General features: G+C 33.8%; 2 protein-coding genes across 5 annotated transcripts in view; both read right to left on the reverse strand.

Annotated features, from left to right (window-relative positions):
• LOC126769514 (breast cancer metastasis-suppressor 1-like protein) overlaps positions 1 to 5,447 on the reverse strand; it is a 131,931-nt gene extending 126,484 nt beyond the window's left edge. Inside the window, exons 1-3 of the mRNA XM_050488371.1 lie at positions 5,123 to 5,447; positions 4,349 to 4,499; positions 3,305 to 3,398 (exon numbers count right to left, since the gene is read on the reverse strand). Of these exons, the coding sequence (XP_050344328.1) occupies positions 3,305 to 3,398; positions 4,349 to 4,499; positions 5,123 to 5,324 (447 nt within the window). The 5' untranslated portion in view covers positions 5,325 to 5,447. The remainder of the gene's footprint in view (positions 1 to 3,304; positions 3,399 to 4,348; positions 4,500 to 5,122) is intronic.
• A 3,049-nt stretch (positions 5,448 to 8,496) lies between these two features.
• Positions 8,497 to 19,594, reverse strand: part of LOC126769433 (protein PALS1) — a 157,094-nt gene continuing 145,996 nt past the window's right edge. For all 4 annotated transcript variants that reach the window (XM_050488220.1, XM_050488223.1, XM_050488222.1 and 1 more), the window contains 12 exons: positions 18,989 to 19,178; positions 17,498 to 17,721; positions 16,827 to 16,997; positions 16,200 to 16,308; positions 15,468 to 15,565; positions 15,132 to 15,336; positions 14,931 to 15,063; positions 14,245 to 14,408; positions 13,376 to 13,540; positions 12,558 to 12,689; positions 11,473 to 11,654; positions 8,497 to 10,980 (listed from right to left, as the gene is read on the reverse strand). In XM_050488220.1, the coding sequence (XP_050344177.1) occupies positions 10,798 to 10,980; positions 11,473 to 11,654; positions 12,558 to 12,689; positions 13,376 to 13,540; positions 14,245 to 14,408; positions 14,931 to 15,063; positions 15,132 to 15,336; positions 15,468 to 15,565; positions 16,200 to 16,308; positions 16,827 to 16,997; positions 17,498 to 17,721; positions 18,989 to 19,178 (1,956 nt within the window). In that variant the 3' untranslated portion in view covers positions 8,497 to 10,797. The remainder of the gene's footprint in view (positions 10,981 to 11,472; positions 11,655 to 12,557; positions 12,690 to 13,375; positions 13,541 to 14,244; positions 14,409 to 14,930; positions 15,064 to 15,131; positions 15,337 to 15,467; positions 15,566 to 16,199; positions 16,309 to 16,826; positions 16,998 to 17,497; positions 17,722 to 18,988; positions 19,179 to 19,594) is intronic.

Genomic DNA, 19,594 nt, shown 5'->3' on the forward strand with positions numbered 1-19,594 from the left:
TTGAATTTAAAAAAAATGGGGTCTACTTCTACTAATCTTTAACAATAACGATACGTTACCGATTCAATTCCAATCCAACTTTGTATATTATATATTTATTCAACTCGTGACTTAACCAATATGATGTTAACATAAACCGTTGTCAATATCAAACTTAATTGTTAACTTTTATGTCAATAGTTGATAATTAAATTAAAGTATAGGAAAACGGATAAATAACAACGATCACGCTTCGATTCGATTGCGATAAAGTGACAATTTGTCAGTCGAATTGGCCCCCAGAAGGATATATATTACATATAACTAATTACACATATAACCAAAAATACGACTTGATATATTAAATATGATAATAATATAGATATATAAGTAAAGCAGTAACAGCCTGTGAATGCCCCACTGCTGGGCTAAGGCCTCCTCTCCCGTTTTGAGGAGAAGGTTTTGAAGCTTATTCCACCACGCTGCTCCGATGCGGGTTGGTGGAATACACATGTGGCTAAATTTCAGTGAAATCAGACACATGCAGGTTTCAAGCACGAGATGAATTATAATCACATATTAAGCACATGAAAATTCCATGGTATTACTTATTAAATATTTTAAAAAAATCACGTATATATATTTTTGGTTAATTTTTTGTAGTAGATTTAAATATAAGAAGTCATACATTAGGTTGAGATGTTGATTTGTTTTCTTTATGTTCATTCTGTGTTATTCTTAAAGTAATTGTGACGCTTAAAATAAGTATTTACTTTTAATTATAATACATTATTTCAATCAGTACAAATTGTTAAAGAACCAAATACAATAAATGAATGAATAAACTATTTTCGTTGCACTTAAATTAATAACCGTAAGGTTATTATAACGGTTATTTTATTTCAAACGATGTACCAATGAACAGACAATAGTCCCACCGACGTCTCCAGTTGCCCATGAAAGACATCAACGCAACGCAATGTTAACCAGCGATGTTATTTGTTATAATCATTACAATAGGGAAAGATAGATATTTGCAAAACAAATAGTCTATACAAATACATATTAATACGAGATTTTTTAATTTGAATATATTATTGGGTGGCTGGTAGAGTTAATTCAGTTTTTCGTCTCTTTGGAAGAGAATACCAAATGTTAATATTCAAGATGACGAAACTAAACAACATGCTCTTTCAATAGCCGAGACGTTTTTTTTTTTATATTATAGGTAGCACGACGAGACGGACGAGCATATGGGCCACTTGATGGTAAGTGGTCACCTACGCCCATAGACATTGGCATTGTAAGAAATGTTAACCACCGCTTACATCGCCAACGCGCCAGCAACTTTGGGAACCTTGTTATGTCCCTTGCGCCTGTAATTACACTGGCTCACTCACCCTTCAGACCGGAACACAACAATACCAAGTACTGCTGTTTTGCGGTAGAATCTGATGAGTGGGTGGTACCTACCCAGACGAGCTCGCACAAAGCCCTACTACCCGTATGGTGACATCGCACAAACACATCACTATTAATGTTATCTATGGCGGCGACGGCGCAACTGAGTACTTCTCAGTACTTTATGATTTTTAATATAATTTAACGTATTTGTATCGTTTGGTTTAACATAAGATATAGCACACGAATAACTACAATCTTCACTCGTTTTTATATTTTAATTTTATATCATATATTGGCATCTAAATATACGTCTACTTACCGTTGAATTCTACCAAAGAAAATAAAATATATGAACATTGCGATTGCGAGCAACTACAACTTAACCGGTGATAGAGCTTTGTGCAGTACCGTTTGATTAGGAACCCATTAATTATTTCATCATAATTAGAGGCTAAAGAGACATAACGTCTTAGATCCCGTAGTCGGCGCCATTGACGATGCGACAACTTATCAACAAGTGAATTTTCTAAATTAAATTTATTTAATAAAAATGCTTCTGCCTCCTCTGTTATATTCTCAATATACAGGCCCGTCTTTTTCTTTGGGCATTTTGGAAAAGTATCCAGGGCTCCACGGTCAAAGGGGGCCTACCCCCCATAAACATGCAGCCCCCATTTTATTTTACGCATTATTTATTAGTACCCGATTCAATGTCAGAATAATTGATTTCCAGTACGATTTACAATAAGTTTTCAAATCCCAAACTTACGAAATATTAGTCATGTTTCTTAATTCTTCTCGATTAAATGAAATTCGATTTGACAACTATTAAAACACTTTTTAGTGTTTGATGAAATGTCGTTGTGTTGAATGAAATGTGGCAATTATATCGAGTAATTATTTCATTACCGTAATAATTAAGCCGAAAAACTTATCCATGGTAAACTAAAATCTAATATTTTGTATTTGTAATACAATCATGAGATATTTTTTGGACTCTTATCTTTACAGAGGCCCCGGATCCTAATGTGTCCAGGGCCTCCTATGGGTTAAATTTCGCCCTGCCAATGTACTCTGATGGTGTTGTGAACAGACTTTATGACCTAATAGCTTCTGGATCATGAGAAGATCGAAATTTGTGAAAATGTTTTTTATATCAGTTTTTTTCACAGAAAGATACTATTGAATGTGTTTTTTTTATTATTTTGTTCAACAATACTATCGGTTATAGATGGCGCCACAAGTCGTCCAACAGTAAAGTCAAAGTCGCATTTTCTGTAACTTGCAATAAAAATTTCTATTATTTGGCAAATGAATTTGTTGGAGAAAAGTTAAAAAATCTTAGTCTGCTTTTAGATTTCGTACAGGAAATCTATAATTTGCAATTTCTGAACAAAGTTTAAACGAAATAAACAATTATTAAAGATACATCTAAGTCAGATACATGGCCATAGATGAACAAGCAAATAGACATACGCAGGTAAATAATGAACAATAAATAAAAAAGAACGTTGCTCTTATTATAGAAAGAAAATAAGAAAACCTAAAATTGAAAATAATATACCAAGCAATATTTTAAGATTTGTCGGCTTGGGCACAAAAAATGTCTGCCTTGAATTTAAGGATAAAGACGTCTTATATTGTTAATTATATATTAATTATCATTAATTAATTAATTAACAGTACGTAGGTAACTAATAATAAGATTTAGAGTGCTTCTGTTATGTTGTTTGAGTATTATAGTTTCTTCTTATTCCTTTTTTAAAGTGAAATCAAAATGTAACAAAACAGGGGTAACGATTATGAAAGGTACCTAGGCTGCCCCTAGGGACCCAGAAAACCTGCCGTCCCGGGCACGTTCCCAATTGGCCATCAGGTGGCCAAATATGGCCTATTATTAAAATATTACAAAAAAGCTTACCCGAAAATTCTGGTGCGCGGCTTGCTCTTCAGCGTCATACTTGTGTCTGATGTTTTCAATTCGCATCTTCTTCAAGATTCCGGCCACTTCGATCCTGAAACCATTTTTACTATTTGTATTTAGAAAGAACTTTTTAGATGGATTATTCAATAAATAAATATGTAAAAGTATCAGCCTGTCACTGTCCCATTGCTGAGCCTCATCTCCCTATGAGGCGAAAGTTTGAAGCTTATTGTGGCGGAATTTCAGTAAAATAAGACACATGCAGGTTTCTACGCTATGTTTTCCTTCACAACCGAGCACAAGATGAATTATTATAAGCAAATTAAACACATGAGAATTGATACTTAACCAATTTAGAGCCCACAATCCTCGGTTATAATTCGCTCTTTTTTATATATTTTAAGATAACGCAATGCTTAAATGGTATAGAATTAATATTAATTTCAAATATACAGTCATCCTTCTACAATGTTCATACAGGCAGGACTTCTTTTTACTCTTGAGTTCTAAAGTAAAATATCAAATCAAAATGGCTTATATAATGAACTTAAATTTGACTGAAACCAGTAGTGTTTTGTCTGGTGGATAATAAAAATATTTGCGGTAAATCAAGTCTGATACAATATGAACAAAAATTTAGAATTAATTGACTTAAAAAATGCAGACTTATTTTTAATATTGGCAACACTTGAGATTAGAAAAAGACTAAAAACTCAAAACTTCTTCATAAAATCTTGAATTTAAAAAAATGTCTGGAGTAAATAATGTAAGTCTACATAAAATGTTTATATTGTAATACATATAACTCTATTGGTTTATGCAGTGCATGCAACAATCATTGATCTTTCATATTTTTTTCCCCAATTTGAACTGAACTATAATAAATTAAACTCTTCCTTCCTCACGAAACACTTCAACCATCGGTAAAAACTGTATGAAGATTGGTTAAGTACTTTTTGATTTTATTGTGTTCAGACAGTTAGTGCCGATGTGGGTTTGTTTCATACTATACAGTGACTGTTGCTGATTATATGAACTAACCTAACTCTCATATTCTCCTGCAATCTGCGCAAAGGCCCGAGGTACTCCTGTGATCTTCCACCTTGGACTTCAGTGAGCTGATATTTGACGTGCTTCATTCTTTCATTATAGAGTTGTTCTCGTAGCACTGTGAACTGCCTCTCCAGGTTAGCTGGAATTTTTATATTAGAATATTATTACATGTTTGTCCTTGAATCATTTTGCTTCAATGTTAATTGTACTTCGAGAGTACTAAAAGAAGTATAAATAATACTATCACTTATTAAATATGAAATCGCAACAAAATATGAGTATTGGTCATTTTGGTGGGAAATATAAGCAAATCACAACTTTTTATGGTAACAGGGACAACGGTTGTTCTCAATATTGGTAATACAATATATTTAATATATTTGTCAATGGTAATGTCTTCATACTAAAATGACTTATTAATTTGTTAGGTTATTTTTGAAAAAAATATTATAAGGATATTTTGGGTAGTCAAAAGGTTGGTTGATTAATGGAAATTTATATGATGAATTATATTTATGTACAAAAATAATACAATATTTAAACCATTCTCTTGAACTTAAGTTAAAGAATGCATAATTTAAAAAATTTAAATATACAATTTTTAATATTATTAAATTACAAGCATTAACATGTTTCGTTGGTGTTTTATGTTTGTTGATCACCATAAAAAATACTACATAAATAAGCACATATTTATAAATCTTAAGGTTCAAATTCGCATATATGAAAATTTGTTTGTAAACATAACCTTTAAAAACCAACCTAAGTTATCCAGGCACTCGTTTCTCCGACGCTCACACTCGCTTTCGTCCATCTCCGAGGAGTCATCAGAATCTGGTTCATCGGCCTCCTCTGCGCTAGAATCACGATCAGGGCCTCTAGACGAACCTCCGGATCTTTCCGTATCTCCCCCAGACATATCTCCGTCCCCATCACTGTCTCCTTCCACTTTCATCGAAGGCATCTTGCTTAAAGTAATAATAGAAGAAACAAAAGTTATACGATTTTCGTGTACCTAAATATTTATCATTAAAAAATCAGTTTTCGCTCCTTTCCAATTGTCCCAAATAAAAACACGTAACGTCAACGTCAAATGTCAATCGTCAACTATACACACAGGCTATAAAATATTTGATAAAAGCTGTCTACTTAAATAAAGCAACATAATATATATCAGAAACTTAAATTAATGTACTATAATTATATTTAATTGTTATTTTTAAGCGTATAATGCTTTTTTTTTTATTTAGTGCACTTTATTGGTCTTATATAATGTTGCGATATTTTATTTGTCATTTAATTTATGTTTTGTTTTTGTTAAATTTTTGTTTAAATAATTAATAATTTTTTTACATATAAATATTCAGTCCCGTGTAAAGGTTTTTCCATTCCTGGAATAAAAACGTAACGCCACACAACACCATCTATTGAAAAATTAAATAAAGTAAAGTAAATAGCACTTGCGCGAAAAACGCACTAGTTCAAAATCTTCACTCAACGGCTCAATAAGCCGGATCTTATGAGATCAAATATTTTATTAATAATGGGACAGGTACATTTGGTATGATCTGCTAGATTACATGAATGAGCTACTAATTGGTGTGATATTGTATTATTAGGTGTGTTGCGTATTGAAAAAACTATGTATTGAGTTTTACTTGGATTCAGAGTGAGGCTATTATAAGCCATCCAGTGATTAACCGTATTAAAACCTTCTTGTGCAAATTCAAATACTTCATTCCATGTTTTACCGTGAAATGTAAGTGTGGTATCATCTGCATATGATATTATTTTACACTTTCTTAGCTTTAGGTTACAAAGTTCATTTATATAGCAAAGAAATAGAGTTGGGCCTAAAATGCTACCCTGCGGAATTCCATAAGTGACAAATCTCTCATTGCTGATAACGTCACCTATTTTAACCTGCTGGGAGCGACCTAGCAGATAATTTTGTAAAAGTTGTAGTTGTCTATCTCTAATGCTTAAACTGTCTAGCTTCTCGATCATTTTATTCAAAGAGACTGTATCGAATGCCTTTTGAAGATCAATAAAAATAGTTAGGCACTTTTCTTTATTGTCTAGTTTGTCTACTATGAAATCTGCAAGAGAATGAACTGCATCCGAGGTTGATTTTCCTTTCCTAAAGCCATATTGTGTATCTGCGATTAAATTTTTATCTTCCAAATATTTAACAAGTCTATTATTTATAATTTTTTCAAGTATTTTCGAGAGGGATGGTAATATCGAGATTGGACGGTAATTTGATACAAGGTTTCTGTCTCCGGTAATAAAAGTATTTCAATGGCAACAACTGATTTCACATCAGTAGTTGAGGGTGAAATTACTGTACCAGGTAGAATAGGAGATCACGATTACGAAGGTTTAAATTTACTTATTGTAAAAAAAAACTTATGTGCTGATTTAATAATAGGTCACGATATACTGGAAAAACATTTTTTTCTAGAGTTTTCATTTGGAGGATCTAAAGAACCAATAAAAGTTTGTAATGTAGCACAAGCATCAATCCCTGTAGTTTCTATATTTGCAAATATATCTCCCGAATGCAGGCCAATAGCAATTAAATCTCTCCGATTTAGTCAAGATGATAAATATTTTATTGTTTAAGAAATTCGAAAGCTTTTAGCTGATGGTATAATTGGAGAGTACTTCCTTGAAGAGCCTTGGTGAGCTCAGGTCTTAATAACAAAAAATAAAAATTATAAAAAACATCTTGTTATAGACTATTCACAAACAATAAATAAATATACACAATTGGATGCATACTCTGCTTCTAAATATAGAAGAAATGATTTCTTAAATATCGAAGTATTTTGTCTTTAGCACAATAGACTTGCAAAGTGCCTATCACCAAGTACCGATACTAGCTAAAGAAAAACAATACACAGCATTCGAGACAGATGGAAATCTGTATCAATTCCGACGTATTCCCTTTGGAGTTACTAATGGTGTCTCCAGCTTTCAAAGAACCATTGACTGGGTAATAAAAGTAAAAAAAACTCAAAGATATATTTGCCTTTTTAGATGACATTACTATTTGCGGTAAAACACTAAATGAACACAATAAGAATTTAGATTTTTTTTAGCTGCTGCTAGAAAGTATGGCCTCACCAATAACAAAGATAAAAGTAAATTATCTCAAACTACAACAAATATTTTAGGCTATAATATTAAAGACCAAGTTATAAGACCCGATGCAGATCGTCTTCAACCTCTGACGTCCTTAACGCCACCAAAAGACTTATCGTCTCTACGTAGGATCGTTGGTATGTTTGCACACTACAGTCGATGGATATCTAATTTCTCTGAAAGAATTCACGCTATATCTCACAATAAAATATATATTATAAAAAATTTCAATCATTTAAATCAGACATCATGAAATCTGCTTTGCATGCAATTGTAATCAAGACTACAATGTCTTCCTTTAACTGTCGAGACAGACGCCTCTGATCATTCTATTGCTGTTGTCTTATCGCAAGATGGTTGACCAGTCGCTTTCTTTTCTAAAACACTAAAAGTAACAGAACAAAATCATTCAGCCATTGCAAAAGAAGCTTATGCGACCGTAGAAGCCTTAAAAAATGGAGACATTATCTAATTAGGAAACTTTTTCGATTAATAACTGATCAAAGATCTGTATCATTTATGTTTAATAATAAATTGACAAACAAAATTTCAAATCCTATTCGCTTGCAAGACTATGTTTTAAATTAAAGTGTGGGTGAATGTAATGATATTAAACCTCATTTATTCTTTATTCTTTTATAATGTCATATGTCATTTATTAACTTATTATGTGGAATAAAACCTTCAAGTCAAGGTTTTGTCTTATTACAGTGTTAGTAATTAGATAAAACTTAATCAGCGTGTTTATAAGGTAAGCATATACCAGATCAAAACTTGTTAATACTTCGATAGTTATTTAGTTATATTATTGTCAACGAATATATCTCTTGTAAGTTATTTTATTACTTTTAATTTTACGAAAACAGATAAAAAATATAAATCCGAAAATGCAGTAAGTATATTTTTAATTTATCAGAGTAATGCGTCTCATTCTTCAAGAGACTGTTACCCTACGTAACTTATATAAAATAAATCAAACAAACTTTGTATCTGATATTAAATTTAATAGGTACTCTATTATTTACATTAAATTGTTCACTATTAACATGGTATTTATAATATTTCATTGCTACGTTGTCAATATATTTTATTTACAGGACTATTTATAAATTATATAATAATATCAATACTTTGAAGGTTCGACAAATCCACATTCAATTAACAACGCGTGTGAAAAACGTTCGAAAATTATTCATTGCAAACGAAACAACGATACAATAATAGTATTGTTATAATCGAACATGTTTCACACCCGAATATACTGAACTTAGACAGGACAAAACAAGTTTACACATTTTAGCACCTCCACAGGTTACATAATTATAATTATATCCAAACAACTTACAATACGAATATTCTTCTCGAATAAAAATATTACAACACGATACTTCAAAAACAGCACACATTATAATGAATCGTTTAACATAGATTATAAAGGTACATATAAAAGATTATTTTATTAAACAATTGTGATTATTAAAAAGAATTGATGGTGACACCACTTCTTATGGGCGTTTTATTTAATGTATTTGGCACTAAATCATTTGGAATGCACAATGCTATCTACTTACATGTAAGGTAAATATAGATACTAATTTGTAATGCATGCTAGTTTTAAAACTTTGGATTTCGATGAAAAATCAATTATTATCTGAACACTCTTTTTTTGTAATTTGGCAACATTATTTAAATTTTTTAGGTTTATATTTTCCGGTATTGTCTTAGAATCTTAAGAATAAGAATTAAAAAAATGCTGCCATGTCACAAAAAAGTACATTTGAATTGGGTCAATTTTTCTCACCAAAAAGAGATTAACTCTCGATGAATATTATGTTTCTTAAGGTATATTAAAATCGTAAATTTGACAAAATTGAGATTTAATTTGGCAAAAAACATTTGCTTTTAATAGGAATATTATAAAAATTAGATATGTCATAGTAGTGTGTGATACGGGTTTTAAATATTGCTTTGTCTACAAACTATTTAAACTGTTTTTAGATAACTTGTTTCTTTTTAATAGATTAAAATTCCTATCGTCGTTTTAAGAAATTTTCGACGAGGCTAGGCTACGGGAAAATTTTTTGAAAAATTCCTATTTTTTTTTTAAAATATCTACGGTACAAATTTGGCAATAGAGAATAATTTTGATTTTCTTCGTAGTTATTTAGTACTTATCCAAATACTTATGTAATACATTTGCAAAATATAAATTCCTTTGCATTATTATTATATGAACATATTATAAATATGGTTTAGAAAATGATTTAGTGTAATAATAAATACTAAAAAAATGTATACTTACTATATAAAGCGGAGTTATTGAATTTATCATTTTATATACTTTATGTGTAGGTTACAATACTAATATACATTCTTTGATTTCAAAATTGATGTAAAATTGAATTAGTTAATTATATAGTTGAGTAATATATTGTTTATTTCAAATAATGAATCAGTAATAAAAACTATTAAATAAATTTCTACCATTAATTAATATACGAATATTTTGGCAAATTTTCTTTATTATTTATAATATTTTATGATTTTTGAAATTTTTAAATACATTAATATATTTAATTTATCAATTGTGATTATTAAACCGTTACATATTTTTAATAAAATTGCATGAATATTAAAGATAATAACATATGTGTATAATAACATATATATATGATTATTGCTGAAATAAAATGACAATTTTCTAAAAACAAAGTTCGGTCTCCTGTTTTGAAATATGCACATTTTAACAATAAAATATATTAAAGATGAAGAATATTCATCATTTTTAACATAAAGGAATGTGCATATTACGAAAGAGATTTTTCATAAACATAAGAAAACATATGTTTTATTTTAATAAATAAATATTTCAACTAATATTATGTAGCCGATCTCTTTTTATAAACTCCTTTAAAATCTTTTACGTTTGAGAACACATTTCTAAATTCTATACTTCTGTCTACAGCTTCACGATTTAACACGATTGCATTACAATTATTAATACCTTTTTCGTTATTTTTTTCATTTCTCACTGATTTCAAATAAAAGTTCATTTTTTTGTCGCAGGCGTTTAAAATATAAAATAGCAAATGTAAAACCATTTGCGAGAATAGTAACATTATTTTGGCGCCAAACGTCGCCATCTTGTTACGTTCAACGCCCGCCATTTTGTATATCACATCGCTTTCGACTTTATTCGTTAATATCATGTTAGATCGAAGATTTTCTTGATTAATTTTGACTCGATTCAGTCTTTTAGCTGCTTCGGATGCAGCTCGGAGAATTTCCCGCTAGGTCTGCTTGAGCCAGTGCGCGGGCACCCATTGCGGTTCGCGTTCTAAACTGTTTATTTCGTTCAGCAGCTGCTGGTAGGCGCGCTGCGTGTCGTTGTTGATGATGATCATGTCGAACAAGTGGCCCCATCTCAGCTCCATGTCTCTCGCGGTCGCTATAATCTCCTTCAGTTCTTCTTCCTGCACAAACAGATGTTAAATATATAATTTATACTCAGATTATATAAAAGATACATAACAGTATGTATTTATACATTTTCATATATCATTACTTACAAACCATCTTTTATATAAACAAATAGCGAACAAACATATTCGCTGACACAACCTCTTTTTCCTTATTTGTATTTTATATAATATGTAATCAACAATTAAGAGTAGGTCCCTCATTATTTAGCTTTATATAGAAAGTTTGCATAAAGACATTTAAAAAAAAATCAAATGTGTATTTTTATATAATTTATGTATATGTAGCTGTTAGGTGGACGGGCCAATGGGCCACCAACTTTGCGAATTAAGAGGTCCAAGAAGCACAAAGGACATAACACCTTAGTTACACTGGCTACTCACCATTCCAATCGGAACACAACTATACTGGGTATTGCTAGCGTATAGCCAATTAATTAATTTTTAAATTGTTAATATTGAAAGATAATTAAAAATACTAATAACCTTAAAAGCCTCTGCATTTCTGATCTTCTTCTGTCGCAGCTTCTCCAAACTCGGCGGAGCCACGAACACGGTGTACGGTTTTAGGTCTGAGTTACGAAGGATCTTCAGCGACTGCGGGTGAAGGTTCAGGACGCAAATCTTTCCAGAATTGACGACCTCCCTAATCGCTTCTAAGGATGTACCTGGAATTATACAAAACAAAAACTAACATTAATACTTATTTTATGGGTCATTTTAATGTAATCGAGTAAATTTTAGAAAATATATAATAATTAATATACAAATAAATACCATATGTAAAATATAATATAATATTTCTTTCAATGCTAATATTTTAATGAATATAGATGATTGCAACACAAGTATTTACATAAAATGAGTTATTATTCTTTAATCATATGCTTATATAAAGACTATCTGCATTTTTGTTAATCAATTATATTTCACGCTCGCGCTCCACCTTAGACTGTACTACACTTTCCATCAGGTGTGATAACAGTCAAGCGCTAGCTTATACGTTTAAAAAAAAATTATCAATCAAATATCTTAATCTCTACAAATTATAAAATAAAGTCTTCGCGATAAACTCAAAAACAATTGAATGAATTTTTATACGGCCTTCACCGTTGGAAGAAATTCATGAGGAAAGTTTAAGTGTAAAATTCTTTAAAGTTTTGTGTACATTGTTGATCGTTGAAGATGTCGAAAAAAAATCATGTCGACAAGTCATTAAACAGTTAAAACAGAGTTATATGAATTACATTAATAATAATAATGTCCTGGGACATTTTTCACATCCGGCCATCTAATCCCAAATTAAGCTAAGAGCTTGTACTATGGAAACCAGACAACTGATATACTACATATACCAATTATCTTTTGTAAATACATACTTATATAGATAATTACACCCAGACTCAGAACAAACAGACATGTTCATGCACACAAATATCTGTCCTGGGTGGGAATCGAACCCACAATCTTCGGCGTGAAAGGCAAGCATCCACCAGCCACGCCAACCGGCTCGTCAATATAAACTATTAGTATTCTTCATAGTCATTATAAACTATTATAGAAAATCTTACCATAGTAAGCCTTTTCGTATTCGCCGTGTTCCACGAATTTCCTATTGAGTATGTCCGCCTCGAACTGCGCCCGCGATATGAAGTGGTAGTCCTGACCAGCCGCCTCGTGGTCCTTTCGAGTGCGTGACGTATCTGTAACGTTCAGATATGATTGCTTTAGAAGTACAAAATAATCGATTCCTTTTACGCCGAGACAAAAGTGTATTTGTATGAATGTGTCAAATTGAATATTTACTTAAAGCTATTTAAATTTTAATAGTCATTCTACTGAGATATATTTATATTCTATGTGTTCGTGTGTATGTGTGTGCCGGTTTGATGACGGATGTGTGAACTATTTTAATTACATACACGAGTTACATAGCATTAATTCGAATGTATGTATTCATTGTTGTGAAGATTAGGCCATTTCAGATGAATGATGGCAGTCATACGGTAACGGTGGTTTGGGCGAATTTTGGAAACGTATTTCCTCCTGTTATTCAGTTAAATTTATCCAAATTTACTGGCGTTTTACCGGTATTGATTTATAAGTATGAAATTATAACAGTAAATAATAGGTTCAAAAAATTGTTTATAGATTATACAGTTAAGACGCACGTCGATAAGAGATGTATCTCATTCGAGAAGCACTACTGATTCGGTACGTTATAGGATTATATAGAATTTAAAGATACAGCCACCGTGCATCAGTAAAGTCGATATGGCTCGACCTTCTCTCTGGGATAGATCACATCAACTCGCAATATTATATTTGTAGGTAGCAATCGATACACTCGCGTGGCTTTTGGTGCTCTAATATAAGTAAGGAGACTTACGAGGCACGGCCGCCGCGAACCGACTGCTGTCCTCCATGAGCCTCTGCCGCAGCTCGTGTCGCCCGATGTTGGGGGGGCCGATGAGCACGATGGGCCTCTTGTGCGAGGCGCGCGGGTAGTACAGCGCGACCTCCTCGTACGTCAGAATCTCCTCCTGCTCGTACTCTGGAATTCGAAAGGATCGATTTGAATAACATAATAATATTAACATCCTGGGACATTATTCACACACGGCCATCTGATCCCAAATATTTATGTTCATTAATATTATTGTAATTTAACTTCTTGATTTTTTTTTTTTTAACTTTGTAATTAGTCGATTTGATTGTACTCGTAGATTGCATTGTATTTTTGTCTCTTTCTGTTGTCTTTTTTACATGCATACTCTAACATTTGTACTATTTTTAAGTGGAAACTTTATTGGTTTATGATTTAGTAATAATTCCTTAATTCTATGTAATAACACACTGTATGTTTCCCAAATATAAATAAAATAAAATAAAAATAAAATAAATAAACCGAGCAGAGCTCGTACTATGGAAACCGGACAACTAATATACTACATGTACTACTTTTCTTTCGTAAATACATACTCATATAGATAATTACACCCAGACTCAAGACAAACGGACATGTTCAAGCACACAAATGTCTGTCCTGGGTGGGAATCGAACACACAACCTTCGGCGTGAAAGGCGAGTATCTACCGACCACGCCAACCGGCCCGTCAAAATAGAGTACATATATAAGAATATCGAGAACATATAGAATAATATTTTTTAAAGAAAAGCTTTAAAAGGGGAGGGAGGGGTTAGAGTCCACGGAAGGTATCTAGGAGGCGGGGTGGCCGGGGCGGGAGTGCGGCTCACCGTCGGCGGCGGCGGCGTACAGCGGGTAGCCGGCCTCGCTGGTGGGCTTGCGCGGCTTGCGGCGGCGCGCGCGGCCGGCGCACAGCAGCGTGGCGCCCTTGCGCGCGCGCCGCGCCTCCGCCTCGCCCGCCTCGCCCGCCAGCGACTGCTTCATGGACTCGCGCCTGCGGGCAGCGACAGCTCATTGCGTGGCAAGTCTACTCGACTACTTCCCTTGTGATCCGTCTACTCCATTATTGTGATCGTTTATAATAATATGACTAGACTTCTCGATAGAAGTTATTCAGGTGGTTCCATTGCATACATTAAATTTTGGTATCGATCGAGTCCGGTTGTGATGTGACTTATATGATTCGTTTATAAAAGTATATAATACATAATTTATTCACTTCTCAGCAAATTATTTAACCTAGGTACGTCGTGATATATGCAAATTTAATTTCATATGAAATTTGAGCATTATAAGAGATTAAAATGCAATAAAGTTATATACATAAAAAAAATTAATGTATTAATTTAATAATCACGTAATGAGTGACGTTTGCCGGTGCTACTAGATTTTTGTTTTCAATTGATTATAGACTCGACTATGCCACAAGAATCAATTTTAAGAGAAACAACATAACACTTACGTTAACTTTTTTAAGCATATTTTATTATATAATAAATTAAATAATTTTACTCACTGATGCTGGAATGCTTGACTAGGTATCAACCCAGCGAGGGTCTGGTCCTCCTCCCCCTCCCGGAAGGCCTGCCACCAGTTCGGGTCCTCCCGGCTGATCACGTGCAACACGTCGCCTTTTTGAAAACTTATTCCTAAAGAGAAAGGCTCCATGAGTGAAGGCTCCCGGAGGGTCAAATAGATAAATGCAACGTGTGCGCACCGAGCTCGCGGCAGGGGATGTACACGTCGTCCTCGGGGTCGTAGTCGAAGTGCGCGCGCACGTGCAGCACGCGGTGCGCGGGCGGCGGGCGCGGCCGCGCGCGCGGCGCCAGCACGACGCTCAGCGTGCCCGCCAGCCCGCCCAGCACCTGGCACACCTCGTGCACGGACTTGCCGCGCATGCTCACGCCGTTCACCTCCAGCAGCTGCGGACATAGCACCTGTTTACCTCCTCCGTTCGGTGGGCGAGTACTCATGCTGTAAATTGACCGGCACGAGGAAGAAGTCTTGTTTTATTACACATGTTATGCTATGAGTGAGAGCGCGTTCCGCATACCTCGTCTCCTTCATGAAGTAGCCCCGACTTCTCCGCCGCTCCGCCTCTCACTATCCTCCCGATAATGACCGCCTCTCCCTCGTTCCTCACCGTAGCACCTATATCAAACGAAAACGATCGTCCCTCAATAATATCTTAAAACAAATTATTTATTCATTAAGGATCTTCAACGAAGGATACCCACTTACGAGTACATTACATCGTGGACTAATATTTTAAAATATGTGTGCTCCTTCAGTTAAAGGAGACCACGGCGAGCATATAAAATAATGACTAAACAAAAATTAAAAAAAAATAAACTAAACTTTACATAATGTACAACATGTACTCAATAAAACTACTAAATTTAACTCTTAACTCTTTAAATCACTATACTTGAATATATATATTGTTGAAGTTTATTTTTAGCAACCAAATCGATGTTTTTTAGTTGTTTTATGATATTTTTATTATTATAGTCATCACATAACATATAACAGCAATATCCTTTAATAAATCAACTCCTGTAATAGCTAAATTCACCGCTCACATTCTCAACGGAGAGTAGCCACCAGACAATATATATAAATTCGTTTATTCATACCTAACCTTACATCGCATTAGAAAATAGAAATACAACCTTGTATTGAAGTCACTTATCAAGTAAATGTGTTTACGGAGTAGCCTTAAAGGTCCTTAAATATTAAAAAAAAACGTAGCTCATGGTGATTGATCAATTCTGTCGTAACTTACCAAGTGGTTCATTAGTTTTCTCTATTTTTATAATTTTGATATTTTCGCTGGTATCGTCAGGCGAGTGCGGCATGTACTTGTCGTCGCCCTTGAAGTTATTGAAGCCAGTCTGTAACAAGATACTTTTGTTTATAATTTGTAAATAAATAAATGGCGTAGACGATTGAATATAATAAAAGCTAAGCTCAAAATTACTTGAAATAAGTATTTTGTAATAAGATTCAAATGTATATTTGTGTTCACAATTCGTATCACGCTCATCGATGTTTTTATGATCAAGAAGAAATCTGCATGTCTCTGAATAAATACTAAACACTCGTTTCCGCCCTCGTGTTCGCTCGCGTGTGAGATTTATTAGGTTATGTTATTTTCTGTACTCCGGACGTGTACGCAAAATTTCATGATGATCATTTGATTGGTTAAGTGTAACTTGAAAGTGTAATAAAAACAGACTTTCGCATTTATAATATTGATAAGAATACTGTGACTTTCAGAGTCGACGCTTGTCCTAAACTGGAAATGATGATACAGCAGTTGTACACTTAAGGGCTGTTACTTGTGTATTGGAAATGCAAATGAGTAAATTCAAAGAGTTAAAATTATTTAACGTATATGCTCATTCTTTACCTTATTTCTCTTCCCTCTCATGAAGCAGGACGGGTCCAACAACGCAGCGGCCTGGTCGTGTGCCTGTATTAAGCTCTCCAATTCAAAGCCTCCCAGTATTGAGAGCAATTCTGCCGCCAAAGCCGACGTCTCGCCTCCGGACGCCGTATGCGATCCTAGTACATCTATACACTGAAAAACCATAAAAAATATTGTTGTATTTTTTTTAATTTATCTTTTTTTATTTGTCTAGTTTAGCCGTGTGATTTCGACATAGTAGAAAAGATTCACCCACTCTCAACTCGTAAGTACCGTTAAAAACGACTCAGCAAATAGTTACTAAGAATCCATCAATAGCATCAAGAAACTATAAACCAGCAAAGCATTACCAAGGATTAATAGCGTTAAGAGGTATCACCCACTCATCAGATATTCTACCGCAAAACATCAGTACTTGGTGTTTTTGTGTTCCGGTTTGAAGGGTGAGTGAAACAGTATAATTACAGGCACAAGGGACATAACATTTTAATTCCCAAGGTTGGTGGCGCATCGGCGGTGTAAGTGAATGTTAACATTTCTTACAATGCCAATGGGCATATGGGCCACTTGGTGACCACTTACCATCAAGTGGTCCATATGTAAACTATACTATAAAAAAAAGTACAAAAAAAATTATAAGTTTAAGAACGTACATCTTTTAACCGATCAGTGGCTCGATGTGTCTGCGGAGCCGACAGGCCGGTACGTTTATGCCTCACTGCAGTAAGAACAGCCGACCGCGTAGCTAATGCCGTCCGTAGCGCGGGACACATTAGCACGCCGGCCGCCCCAGCTACCCGAGCTGCAAGAGCGCTTTCACCATTCGAACTAAGTGCTTTTTGTACCCTAGACAGAGCTGCGCATACTTCTTGATAATCTGAAATTATAACATTTTTGATCAATAGCTGAAAAAAGCACCTCGAGATATTAAACAGTTAGCTTATATGCGTCTCAACTTAAATGTAAAAGCTATCATCATAAGATAAATTCAATGCTTATAGTGATACTGTTTGTAGATTCTAATATTACTAAGAATTTAACAAATTTGAATAAACGAAAAATAGAGTATTTTTATTGTGTTATTGTACAAAGAAAACCTGATATTATTGGAAAAACATTTAGTGCTTTCAAAATTATTCAATCGTTTCGGAAACTGTTTTATTTGATACGAGTAATTTCATTGGCACAAGCAAGGGTTTGTTTAATTGATTGGATAAATTGTAGCCCTTTAAGAGTCACTAGGTCGCCGGGAGCTAATATTAAACGAACGAGCTATTGCCACGTGGAGTGGAAGTAACGCGGCCCCGCGGCTCAGGCTAGTTTATAATTGGTTTATATAGTTCCCTGATTCACTTTCCTGGTAAGTTTATGTCTATCTATTCATTACAAATTGAGCAATTTATAAACACAAGTTACTTGTTTGGTACCCGATACACTCACGTCATTGTGATTATTAATTAATTAAACTTTTATTTACAGTATCATATTAACAATGCAAGAGAATTATAGTTTATAGTATGTTTATTATATTATTATTTCTCCTAAATTACGCAAGGTAAACATAATCTTATTTTAGAAGGATTAGCATAATATTCCGACCCTCGCTAGAATAATGCTGAATAAGTTACGACGTGTAGTTTACGACGGACAAACTGTTTCTGGACTTACAAATTTATGTGACTATTAACAAAGCCGATCTGGAGTATCCAGAGGATATAAAACTTGGATCATATCTAAAACATACAATTCGAGTCGAGCTGGTCCAATGGTTAGAACGCGTGAATCTTAATTGACGGTTTCGGGTTCAAACCCAGGCAAGTAATAGTGGGTTTTGATGTGCTTAATTTGTGTTTATAATTAACATTGGAGTAGTGGAATAAGCAAAGTTTCTCCTCTAAGCGAGAAGAGGACAGCCCAGCAGTGGGACATTAATAGGATGTTACTTTACTTTATATTCCGAGCAGGCTCACATTATCAACAGAGTTGACCCAGTGGGTACTTGGTGCCAGTGGCCAAATCCAGTAAGCACCGTAGAATTTTCATTGCTAATTCGTGTTGTTATGATTAATTTCGTGGTCGCCGGCGAAGAAAAGCATCGTAAGGAAACCTGCATTTGTTGTTAACATACTAGCTAATTTACTCACCAACAATAGCATATAGCTGCGCAGCCTCGTCACTTGCATCTTCTTCGTACGCATCGTTGATGAAGGCTGTGCTGGATGGTGGGTTGGACTCTAACGCTTGTAGCTTGTGAGAGCCACGGAGCGAATTTCTTAAGAATTCGTTTTGCGCCGCAATTCGTTCCTCTGCCTCTTTTCGCTGGCGGAGTTGTTCCTGAGAAAGAAAATAAAGGTAAGTACGATTTCATTATAGATAGAGTAAACCTTCACAATTATGAATGTTATAAGAATAACAATTATATTTTTTGGGTACGAATAAATGTTCAAATAATTAATAGGTTTATAGGTTTTATTTTGTCGATATTTGTTTATGACTCATAGTAATATTAAATTATTACGAGTTTTTCTATCAATGTAACGTTAATTTGTGAATAAAGCTAATCGATTCGCCATCGACAGCGTTTTATAATTAATTTTAGGAAGTAGGAAATAGAATTGCGTAAAAATTTATTCTTAATGTTTCACAACGTCTATTTCTATGTGTGTATATTTATATGTAATTTAATGGCCTTTGTAAATTGGATAACTCCAATAAAACATTCAATATATAAGTAAATAAATAAACGTCAA

The sequence above is a fragment of the Nymphalis io genome, chromosome 7 (genome assembly GCF_905147045.1).
Source record: "Nymphalis io chromosome 7, ilAglIoxx1.1, whole genome shotgun sequence".
Lineage (NCBI taxonomy): Eukaryota > Metazoa > Arthropoda > Insecta > Lepidoptera > Nymphalidae > Nymphalis > Nymphalis io.